This window comes from Nannospalax galili, unplaced genomic scaffold (assembly GCF_000622305.1).
Source record: "Nannospalax galili isolate Female #2095 unplaced genomic scaffold, S.galili_v1.0 scaffold1238, whole genome shotgun sequence".
Classification (NCBI taxonomy): Eukaryota; Metazoa; Chordata; class Mammalia; order Rodentia; family Spalacidae; genus Nannospalax; species Nannospalax galili.
In genome coordinates, this window is record NW_008341824.1 from 176,393 (window position 1) to 188,256 (window position 11,864).

Genomic DNA, 11,864 nt, shown 5'->3' on the forward strand with positions numbered 1-11,864 from the left:
AAGTCTAACAAAGTTCAACTTTTGAAGTTCCTGTCATTTCCTCTTTATCAGTGTCTCCTCCTGCATCAGTCCTTTTTCAAGATGACTCCTGGGGGCTGGGCTCTGGGCTCTTTTCTCATAAGGGGTAGGAGTAGGGCAATAATCCCAGCCAGGGTTGTCCACACCTCCACCATGCTGGCAGCATCCCATCTGCCTATTCTCTCCCCTGTTGCAAGGAAAAGAAAGCAGACACGGGAAACATGCTCATCTGGTACCAACCTGGGCAGAGTCTGAGCCAAGTAAAAGAGAACAGGGTTGGTACTATCAGCCCCAGAAATATCTGGTCACAGTCCCAGGTGACAAGTATACTCAGCCAGAGACCCTAGAAGGGGAAACAGTCAGTGGGAAGGACTCCTCCCTTTGGAGGATTTTTTTTTTTGAGCTGTGCTGCTGTGTCATCCATCCACATTATTCTTGTCTGGCTGTAGATACTCTGCTTGCTCCCTGTCTGTGTTTGTCAAAGCTGTTTTTGTCAAAGCAAGAATGCACATATACTAGAGCTGTTCCTACTCTATAAACAATTCCATGTTTCCCTATACTTTTAAATTAATTCTTTTAATTATAAAAATAAAATGTTTCCTTTGAAAACATCTACATCTTGGTCAGTGAGATGGTTCAGTTGGTAGGGATGCCTGCTACCAAATCTGAAAGTTTGAGTTCAGTGTCTGAGACCCTCAGGGTAGAAGAAGAGAACCAACTCCTGCAGTTATTCTCTGACGTCCTCCAGATGTGTGCCATGGTATATATGCAAGAACGCACACACACACACACACACACACATACACACACACACATATGATAAATATACAGGAACACACACACAAGCTAAATATGCAGGTTGAATTCAATAATACTTCAAAAAGCGTATTCAGCATGATCAAGTTGGATTTATTCTAGATATACAAGGATAGTTCAAATACGTATAAATCAATAAATGTTATAAATTACACAGATGAACTCAAAGAAATCACCTTGTTATTCTCAGCAAACAAAGGCTTTTGATAAAATTCAACATCCCTACATGTTAATAGTCCTAAATAAACTCAGAATAGAAAGCACGTATCTCAACATTAATAAAGGCAATATACAACAAATCTATAGCCAATATTACATTGAATGGGGGAAAACTCAAAGCATTTCCACCAAAATCAGGAACAAGAAAGGGTGTTCAATTTCTCACTCTCATTCAGTATGGTGCTGGAAGTCTTATCTGTAGCAGTAAGACAAAAGAAGCAAATAAAAGGTTGCAAATAGGAAATGAAGTAAAAATATCTCTATATGCAGATGATGAGTCTATACATGAGTCCCTAAAGACCCTATCAGAAAACTCTAGAACTGATACTTTTTCAGCAAAGTGGCAGAACACAAAACAAAAAATTATTAGCCTTCCTATATGCCAATAACAAACAGAAAAAGAAAATAGAATCTCATTCACAATAGCCTAAAAATACCTTGTAATAAACTTATACTAGGATGTGAAAGAGCTCTATAATGAAAACTTTAAAGCACCAAGAAAGAAATTGAGGAAGACACTAGAAGCTGATGGAAAGACCTCTCATGCTCATGAATTGGAAGACTCAATATTGTGAAAATACTTATCCTACCCAAAGTGCTCTATAGATTCAATGCAATACCAATCAAAATGCCAGTGACATGTTCACAGAAATAAAGCAATCTTAAAATTCATATGGAAGCACAAGAGATCCTGGAAAGGCAAAGCAATCCTGAGCAGAAAGAACACTGCTGAAGGTAAACATACCCTATTTCAAGTTATACTACAGAGCCATAGTAATAAAAACAGCAAGTTTCTGGCGCAAAAACACACAGATCAATAGAATAAAATGGAGGACTCAGATATAAGGCCGCACAATTATTGCTACCTGATTTTTTTTTAACAAAGATGCCAAAAGATGTATATTGAAGAAAAGAAATGACATCTTCAACAAATGGTGTTGAGAAACTGAATATATACATGTAAAAAAATGAAACTAGGGCTGGAGAGATGGCTCAGCATTTAAGAACATCAGTTGTTCTTTCAGAAGACCTGGGTTCGAATCCCAGCATGCACATGGCAGCTAACAACTGCCCGTAACTCCAGTTCCAGGGGATCTGATGGCCCCTTCTGTCCTCTGAGGGCATTGCACAACATGGGTGCACTTACCTACATGTAGGCAATACATTCATACACAAAATAAAAATAAAAATATTTTTAAAAATTAAAATGAAACTAAATCCTCTCTCACTCCATACAAAAATCAACTCCAAATGGATCAAGAACCTCAACTTAAGATCTAAAACTCTGAAACTGCTACAGAAAAAAGTAGGGAATATACTTCAAGATACAGATATAGGTAAGGACTCGCAGAATAGGACACATCATTCAGAAAATAAGGCCAAATCAACAAATGGGATCTCATGAAATTAAAAGATTTCTGTACATCAGAGGAAACTGTCAATAGGATGAAGAGACAGTCTACAGAATGAGAGAAAATCTTTGCCAGCTATATATTTGATAGTGGATCAGTAGAATAGTATACATAGACATTATCTAAACATCAAGAAAACAACCCAAACAAAAAATGAGCCACAGGGACTGGAGAGATGGCTCAGTGGTTAAGAACACTGACTGTTCTTGCAGAAGACCCGGGTTCGAATCCCAGTACCCACATTGCAGCTAACAACTGTCTACTACTCCAGTTCTAGGGGATCTGATAAGCCTCTTCTGTCCTCAGAGAGTATTGCATGACACAGGTGCACTTACCTACATGCAGGCAATACACACATACATATAAAATTAAAAAAATTAAAATATTTAAAAAACGGGCCACAGAACTGAACAGAAAATTCTCAAAAGAAATACAAATGGTTAATACACATTTTTAAATTATTCAACATCATCAGCCATTAGGGAATGTAAATTAAAACTATTTTGAAATTCCACCTTATTTCTGCCAGAATATCTACCAAGAAAACAAATGCTGACAAAGATGGAGGGAAATGGGGATGCTTATCCACTGTTACTGGGAGTGTAAATTGCTGCAGCCAATATGGAAATCAATGTGGAAGTTTCTCAAAAAGGTAAAAACAGAACTACCATATGATCTAGCTATACCACTCTTAAACACAGACCCAAAGGACTTCACATCTTTCTACAGAGAAACTTGCACATTCATGTTCATTGATGTTCTATTCATAATAGCTATGAAATGGAATCAGCCTATCCCATGTCCATTAACTAATGTATGGATAATGAAAATGTGGTACATATACACAATGGAATTTTAGTTAAGCATAAAGAAAAATGAAATTATTAAATTTGCAGGAAATGAAGGTGGAATTATACTTAGTGAGGTAACCCAGGCACAGAAAGACAAGTGTCACACGTTCTTTCTCATATGTGGATCCTAGCTTCAAATTTTTAGATTTATGTGTTTAATTTGGAGTATCTTCAGAGGCAGGAGGCTAAAAGGGCACATGGGCAGAGGAAGGAAAGGGGCCCATAGAGGTAGGGGAGTAGAGCCAGCACATGTGATATGAAGGTGTTGGGGGAAGTGCTGGGGTTAAAAGTTTATGTAGGGATGGGGGCAGAGGGAGAAGGGGAGTGGAGGGAATAGACAAAGACCACCAAAACTAAAGATCTATGATAAACCTTTATGGAAACCCACCACTTTGTAAGCTAATTTTAAAATATTTTTTAAAAAGGAGTTTGAATAGAGGTACACCCTGCGTGGGTAGACTATATACTTTTCCCGTAAGATGTAGGTTATTAAAATGAAAATCTCAGTGCTAGGTGTGGGTACCTCCTTACTTACTGGTTAGAAAGACTCCTGAGGCCCCCAAACAACACAGGCTATAGCCTTTGCTCTTGGTTGCCCACCATAATTATATTGTAATACTTTATTGCTGAAGACACAACACATTTTGGTTGCAGCAGGACATACAGTAATCAAGCTGGAACTGACCTGAAATTTTCCTTCTTGTTGGCTAACTTTCATAGTGATTAAAGGTGCTATGCAGGCCACCAAGAGAAAAAAGTCATCAACAGTCTTACCCAGAAGTGAACCCTGAATGTTGCCAATAGTAATGTGCCACACAGAATGTGCCCACTGGTAGAATAGTGGCATCAAGGTTATGGGGGTAACCAACCACTTTCTGATTGGATCTGAGGCCTGCTCAACAGGAGCTAATTCATGCCTGATATTATAAATTTGGTCCAAAGTCCATGGCTCAAGAGATCATAGGCCCTGGGGGGTGGGGTGGGGAAAGACACCAATTACTGTTGTTTTACTAAATGGACATGTTATCAAGCTGCTTTCTAAATATATATGTTTTATGGGGCTGGAGAGATGGCTCAATGGTTAAAAACACTGGTTGTTCTTGTAGAAGATTAGGGTTCGAATCCCAGAACCCACATGGCAACTAACAACTGTCTGTAACTCCAGTCCCAGGAGATCCGACAGCCTCTTCTGATCTCCGCAGGCACTGCATGACATGGGTGCACTGACCTACATGCAGGTAACACATGCATACACATAAAATAAAAATAAAAATAATTAAAAAAAAATCTAAGCAGTAGTTGGGTGTGATGTCACACACCTTTAGCCCCAGCACTAGAAGGCAGAGGCAAGTGGAGCTCTATGAGATCGAGGCCAATGGGTCTACATAGCAAGTTCCAGGACAGCTGGGGATACTGGGAGACTGGGAGATCCTAACTCAGAAAACAAAAAAATCTGAGCAGTACTGATCAACAAAACTGCAACCTTTCTGCCACAAAAGACTTTAGACATGAATAAGTCCTATAAAACCACCCAATGACCCAGAGTCTGGAGATCAACATTTGGCACAACTCTACCCCCATCCCAGAAGTCTCACTCATCTCATTTTTATCTTTGTTCAGACACTCACTAATTCATTGTTTCTTCCACATAAGGTTTTTATTACCATTCTATTTCTTTTTTCCACCAGATTAAAAAAAAAATTTAATGGAGGCCATACCTATTAAAGGTTGGTACAGGAGCCTGGCAGAAATCAAGCAGCTTTGGCACACTGACAGATTGCTCATCAGGTTTACCACCATGCAACCTCATCACTGCAGTCTTTAACTATCTACCTGCAAAGAGCCAAGAGAAGCTGCCCTTTCCGGTGTTTTGTGAGAACTTACAAAATTCTTTGATAAAGTGCCTATCACAAAGTATTTTACTTGTAGGGTTACCATATAGCTTATTATCCACACCAGGGCACTTGAAAGAGCACTGACTGCTCTTGCAGAAGACTGGGGTTCGATTCCCAGCACCTACATGGTGGCTATGAACCATCCTTTACTCCAGTTCCAGGGGAATCAGAAGCCTTCTTCTGACCTCTGTGGCATTTCACGACATGGTGCACTCACATACATGCAGGCAATACACTCACACATAAAATAAAAATAAATTTTTTTAAAAGGCAAATATTAATAACACTATGAGGGCTGTACCTTCAAGAGGAACTGTGTGAGAAAAACTGGGAGGCATGATCACTCTTATCCACATTCTACTCAGTAAGCTTCTTTTCTAATTGCTTCTTGATTCCGTCTCTCCAAACTTACACATTTTACCCAACCTCTTCATTCCATACTAAAAGTCTGCAAAGTAAACAGGCAACACAGGCTACCATATAAAGCATCAAAAGGTCTGATGAGCAAAGAATAATTTTAATAAGCAAAAGATTATGTATGGGAGTTGGAGAGATGGCTTAGCAGTTAAGAGCACTTACTGCTCTTCTAGAGGATCCAGGTTCAGTTCCCAGCACCCACATGGTGGCTGACAAATTCCATTTCCAGGGGATCTAACACCCTCTTCTTGCCTCAACAGGCATTGCACACATGTGGTGCACTTAAATACATGCAGGCAAAACAGTTATACACATAAAATTTTTTAAAAATATGAAAAAGATTGTGTATCTCAAACTCACACCTGAAGCTGGACAGGCACTTGGCCCTTTCTTTAGAGGATGTTCTTTATAATCCTTTGTCAAGAATTACCTAAGCACTCAGAAGATATTAAACATTGGTATTTTAAGTCAGTCTTTTTAAACAGAATCTCAAATATTTTCTCCTAGAAGTTTCTTTTCTCAATACCTACACAAAGCTTCCAATTAAGCTTAAGTCAGCTCAAATTTATAAAAGAATTAGTTCCTCTAAAAAATTTTATCTTTCGGGGCCGGGTGTGGTGGCACACGCCTTTAATCCCAACACCTGGGAGGCAGAGGCAGGTGGATCTCTTTGAGTTCAAGGCCAGTATGGTCTACATACTGAGTTCCAGGCCAGCTGAGGCTACAGGGAGACCCAAAGAAAGACCAAACAAAAAAACTTTTTTCATCTTTTCTATAGTTAACCTCTCAAATTCCTGAACAACTGAGCAAATCTAGGAAACTAACTCAAAGTTCAAACTCCACTATAGTCTAGCAATGGTTTCAATGAGTTGCCCCAAATTCATTTGTTAGAAATGTAATCCACCAATTCCTATGCCAAAGGTATTTGGAGGCAAGGCTTTTGAGAGGTGATTAGGGACAGATGATGTCAACAGTCCTCCCAGATGGATTTGTAAGAGGAACAGAACTAGGACATGCTTGGTACCCTCTACCATACTATAACATAGCAGTAAGGTCTATACCAGGTGTTGACACCAGGGGCTGGTACCAAGCTTTTGCACTTCCCCTCTCCAAACTGAGTCAATTAAACCCATTCTTTTTAATTACGTTTATTTATTTATGTACTTAGTGTGAGGGGTGAGTGCATGTAGAGTGTATATGGTGAAGAGGATGGATTCTCTCTCTCCTTCCACGATGTGGGTCCTGGAAACTGGACTCGGGTCATCAAGCTTGACAGCAAGCTGCCATCTTACTAATCCAACTTCTATTCTTTTTTTTTTAAGATTTTTTTTATATATGTGTATGTGTGTGAGCTTATATGAGTATGTGTGCACCATGTGCATGCCTAGCCAATGGAGGCCAGAAGAGGACATCAGATCCCCTGGAACTTGAGTTACAGGTGGTTAAGAGCTGCCATGTGGGTGCTGAGAACCAAACCTGGGTCCTCTGCAAGAGCAGCCAGTGCACTTAACCACTTAGCTATATCTCTCAAGTCCAATTTCTATTTTTACTTTTTTGGTCTTTTTTGAGACAGAGTCTTCCTGTAGCCCCAGGTGACCTGGAACTCAGTATGTAGACCAGGATGGCCTTAAACTCAGAGATCTGCCTGCCTCTGTCTCTCAAGTGCTGGGGTTAAAGGCATGCACCACCACACCCGGCAACTTCTATTCTTTATTTTAAAAATTACTCAGCCTCAGATACTTAATCATTGCAACAGAAAATGGACAAAGGCTATTCTAAAATAGAACACTCCTTCACAGATACAGACTGGTTCCAGGGCTCAGAGTGTTATAGCTTCAACTCTGATCTTCTCCAGTCTCAGCAATAAGAACCTATCTATTTTGGCGGTTCCTCTACTACAAAAACTCAACTCAGCACAAAATTGTTCAGTGTCCTCAGCAAATACTGAGTACCTAAGCAAGCAGGAGAAAAGAAAACAGTACCTTGGGCACTCTTTTTTTGACACCATTAAGGCAAAGTATTATGAAGGTTCCCTACTTTCAGAACTAAAGAGGAAGGGAGGAGGGGACACTAAAATGGAAGAGGAGTTTAGAGGGAAGCAAATGACACACAGACTACTGAATCAAGTCTACACCATAATTATAACTGTGAAAATTATGTATTTTGATGAACAATGCTGGTAAGAGAAAATGGAAACTACTGCTAATATGTGAGGAAACTATATTTTTAGTTATTACAAATATTATAACAAGAGAGAATAAAATCTGTCCTCTCTTGCTTTCTCTAGATTTTCAATAAGCACAATGTTGGTTTTTATAGCAACCACACTTAAGCTCTTTCACCAAATCTCTACTCCACTCTGAAATTCCAGTCCTGGTAATAACAGACAGGACATTGAGTCATTTGTCCCCATTACATTCTTTCAGATAAGTGACTTCATGGTCAGTTGAGACTGTTTTAATCAACAATTTATGGTAGTTCTTAAAATTCTCACAAGTCAATACAGTAGTATTTCAAAGAAATTTTTTTGGTTTGCTTTTTTTGGTTTTTGAGTTTGGTCTAGATGTGTAACTCAGGCTGGGCTTGGACTACAATGATCCTTCTGACTCAGCTTTTCAAGTGCTGGGATTATGGGTATACACTACAAGGATGGGCCTCAAATTTGTTTTTTTTTAGTTTAGTTTTTGCTATTATGTTTTTTAGGCTTTTGAGATAGGGTCTCACTATGCAGCCCTTGCTGGCCCAGAACTTGCCATGTATACCAGGCTCGTCTCAGACTCACAGAATTCTGCCTCTGCTTCCTGAGTACCAGATTAAAAAGTGTGTGCCACCACACCTGACTTTTAAAAAATGATGTGTATCTCTGTATGAGTATGTGCATGAAAGTGCAGGTACCTGCAGAGGCCAAAGGTGTCTAATCCTCCAGGAGTCACCCAGCATGGGTTGCTGGGAACCGAACTGGGGTCCTCAAGAAGAGGAACAAATGCTTCAACTGCTGAGCTATCTCTCCAGCCCCCAAAATTGCATTTCTAACAAATTTCCAGGTGATATCAGTGCTTACTTATTTGTTGATCTTTTTTGAGACAGGGTCTCCCTGTAGCCCCAGCTGGCCTAGAACTCAGTATGTAGACCAAGCTGGCCTTGAACTCAAAGAGATCCACCTGCCTCTGCCTCCCATGTGCTGGGACTAAAGGTGTGCACCACCATGCCCAGACTTGAAATTTAATTTATTTTTAACTTTCTACCTCAGATTCTCTCTTCCAGGTAACTTGCCCTATCCTTAGTTGGTACTACTTTTTTCATGGCATTCACAGTCTTAAACAAATACTCTAAATGGTTCCCTGTTGCCTCTCAGATCAAAATCAGTCCTCAAACTCTGACTTTTTAACCTTCTCTCACATTGTTCAGCAAATGTAAAAGGCTAATGTGAGTTAATCACAACTCCCTAGAAATTCATACTCTAGAGAAGGATTAATTGCTAATCTGAGTCCTAATAAGACAACAGTTCGAAAGAGACAATGCATGGCCAGGTGTGGTGGCACACGCCTTTAGTACCAGCACTCAGGAGGCAGAGGTAGATGGAGCTCTGCGAGTTCAAGTCCAGCCTGGTTTACATAGCGAGTTCCAGGCCAGCTGGGGCTACAGGGAGACAATGTCACAAAAAGACCAAAGGAGGAAAAAAAAAAAAAAGAGAGAGAGAGAGAGACAATGCATGATAGATTAGTGAAGATACTGCCTTATAACTTCTGCTACACACTAAACTACATTATTAGGGATTAGGTATAACAGAGCATTAAGTTTCTTTTGTATTTCCCATTATAAAAATATAATTATTTTTATCAACTATTTTTAATCATCTTCAAATAAATTCTGTAAATAATTTCAAACTGGTCCTTAATAACATGTTTAGATTTTAGGTTTTTATATTTTATTACTCTTTAATGAAGCTCAAAAATTAAGTATCATAGAATATACTGTTTAGGGTAAAATATACATGTATTCATAGCACATAAACTGATTTTCTGGTAATGTTTGAAGATGTTTCTGGTGTCATAACTTACAGGGTGGAGATTGGGGATAAACAGGCATATAGTGAGAAGAGGCCAGGGACAGCTGCTATATATCCCACAATGCACTGACATTTTGAGTAAGACAATTCTTGGTTCTACAGCCCTGGACTATAGATTTTTAGCAGTATATAGCATTTTTAGCAGTATACTGACTGGATGCCACTAGTACAATTCCTCAGTTATGACAATGAAAGTCTCTCTAGATACTGTTGAAAGACTTCTGGGCAAAATCATCCCTAGTTGAAAAACCTATGCTCTCAAGAGAGACAGGAGATAGAAACATGGAAAAGATGTTTCATCAGCATGAGTAATGCTCACAGCTGCTTAATCTGCATTCTTTCAACAAAACAGAGAGCCTCAGAAGGGAATTTGTTGTGACAGTCACTTTGGGTTTATGATATAGAATCTGTTTAATATTTAACAGAAAATGAAGACTAACCCCAACCTTGGTATCCTTACTGATATAACCACACATGATCTCATTCTTATGTGTGGGTGTATGTATTCAAATGTATGATTGTAGGAAAGCATGTTCCTAGCTGTGTGTGTGCCACAGCATGTTGTGTGGAGGTCAGAGGAGAACCTCAGGTACTGGTCCTTGCCTTCTTCTACCTTGAGACAGGGTTCCTTGTTCACTGTAGAATATGCCAGGCTAGCTGGCCTACATGATTCTGGCAAGTCAACTCTATCTGGTATGAGCACATTAGAATTGCTTTTACATGGAGTTTGGGGATCTGAACTAAGGTTGTCAGGCTTGCATGGCTAGCACTTTACCCACTGAGCCACGTCTCTAGCTCTTGACCTCCTTATTCTTGATCAACAACTCATCAATCTGTGTCCTAACGTGAATGAATCAAATCTCACCTTCTTGATGATACAAGGCCAAACTTTTCCTTAGCTGCCACCTATCCCAATGGCCAACATACTGATCCTTAAAATTCCATTTCATTAGGTCAGGGGTCACGTCCTTAGGGTCTAAGACATCCATATAGACATCTTGGTAAGGTCTTAGCCAGAACACGAGGGTTATAGTCGGGTCTACACTGAATTTCCTCTGTAAATCTTAAGAGGCTTAACTTGCAAAGCACAGTGCTGCACTCACTGCTTGAGTGAGTATTCTCCACAATGTCTCCACATTTGATGTAAAGAAACACTTTGGGGTTCATGACTAGATCATCACTGCCCTTCCTGTGGATGTCAAATTCATAGACCTTTGTGGTTTTCATCTTAACGTGTAGTTTTCTTCAGTTGTTCTAATCTTTTGGCAGAAAACACATCTTGCCCTCCCCACAACTCTACAGCCCCTTCCCACTTCATGTCCTGAGACCAAGACCCTCACCAGGTATGCTACATATCCTCCGTACAACCCATTTAAGTCCCCATGACCTATTTAGGTCTCACCTCTGAGCTCAAGATGCCAGCAGGCCTGCCCCCACCACCAAGTGCTTTACTTGAGCAATATTTAGTTTAAAATCTCTATACTAACATAGCACTGGAGCTGCTGGCAGAGGGAGAAGGGAGTTGCTGATCAGTGCAAAATCTGTTACTGCAGAGGAAAGGTACATCAACAGCAGCACCTCAGTGCTACAGAAGAACCCTGAAGGCTATGTAGATGCCAATCACTCAGATCAAGTATATAGGAAATCAGCAGAGAGGTTGGCACTCACACTTACCATAGTTAAATGAATATGAACAGGGAAATTGACATTACTCAAGTTATTCTCCACAGTATCTAAGTCCTACCCATAAAACAGAAATAAAAAGATTCTACAGGCAGCATATACAAGGTTTTCATCAAAGAAAGTGCTTTTCAGTTGCTGCTTATAGTTGACCCCCAGCCTTCAGGGTATAGTGGGTAATAGCAACTGCTAGCAGCATGTTATAGGTTATGTTGATAGTAAATCTGAAGACTGTCTAGCACAGACTCTTGAGTGACCACAAGGTAAAGTGTGATTTATACTGCACTGCTGTTTCAGGACATGGACTTAAACCACTGGGTCCTGAGTTTATAAAGCATTTGCATGAATGTCCTTAAACATCCAAAAGGGAAGTATAACCAAAGATTAAAGGGGCCAACATAATATCATAAGAGCATACATATATATAACTAAAAGTTACTCGACAAACAACAAAGCCAGACAGGCGATACCTTCAGTCGAGTTGTTG

At 39.8% G+C, this 11,864-nt stretch overlaps 1 protein-coding gene across 11 annotated transcripts in view; it reads right to left on the bottom strand.

Moving 5' to 3' along the window:
- Cpeb1 (cytoplasmic polyadenylation element binding protein 1) overlaps nucleotides 1–11,864 on the bottom strand; it is an 80,752-nt gene that overhangs the window by 31,191 nt on the left and 37,697 nt on the right. For 3 of the 11 annotated variants that reach the window (XM_029565574.1, XM_029565573.1, XM_029565575.1), the window contains exon 3: nucleotides 5,513–5,659. The exons of the other annotated variants lie outside the window; for them this stretch is intronic. In XM_029565574.1, the coding sequence (XP_029421434.1) occupies nucleotides 5,513–5,567 (55 nt within the window). In that variant the 5' untranslated portion in view covers nucleotides 5,568–5,659. The remainder of the gene's footprint in view (nucleotides 1–5,512; nucleotides 5,660–11,864) is intronic. 11 annotated transcript variants of the gene reach the window in all.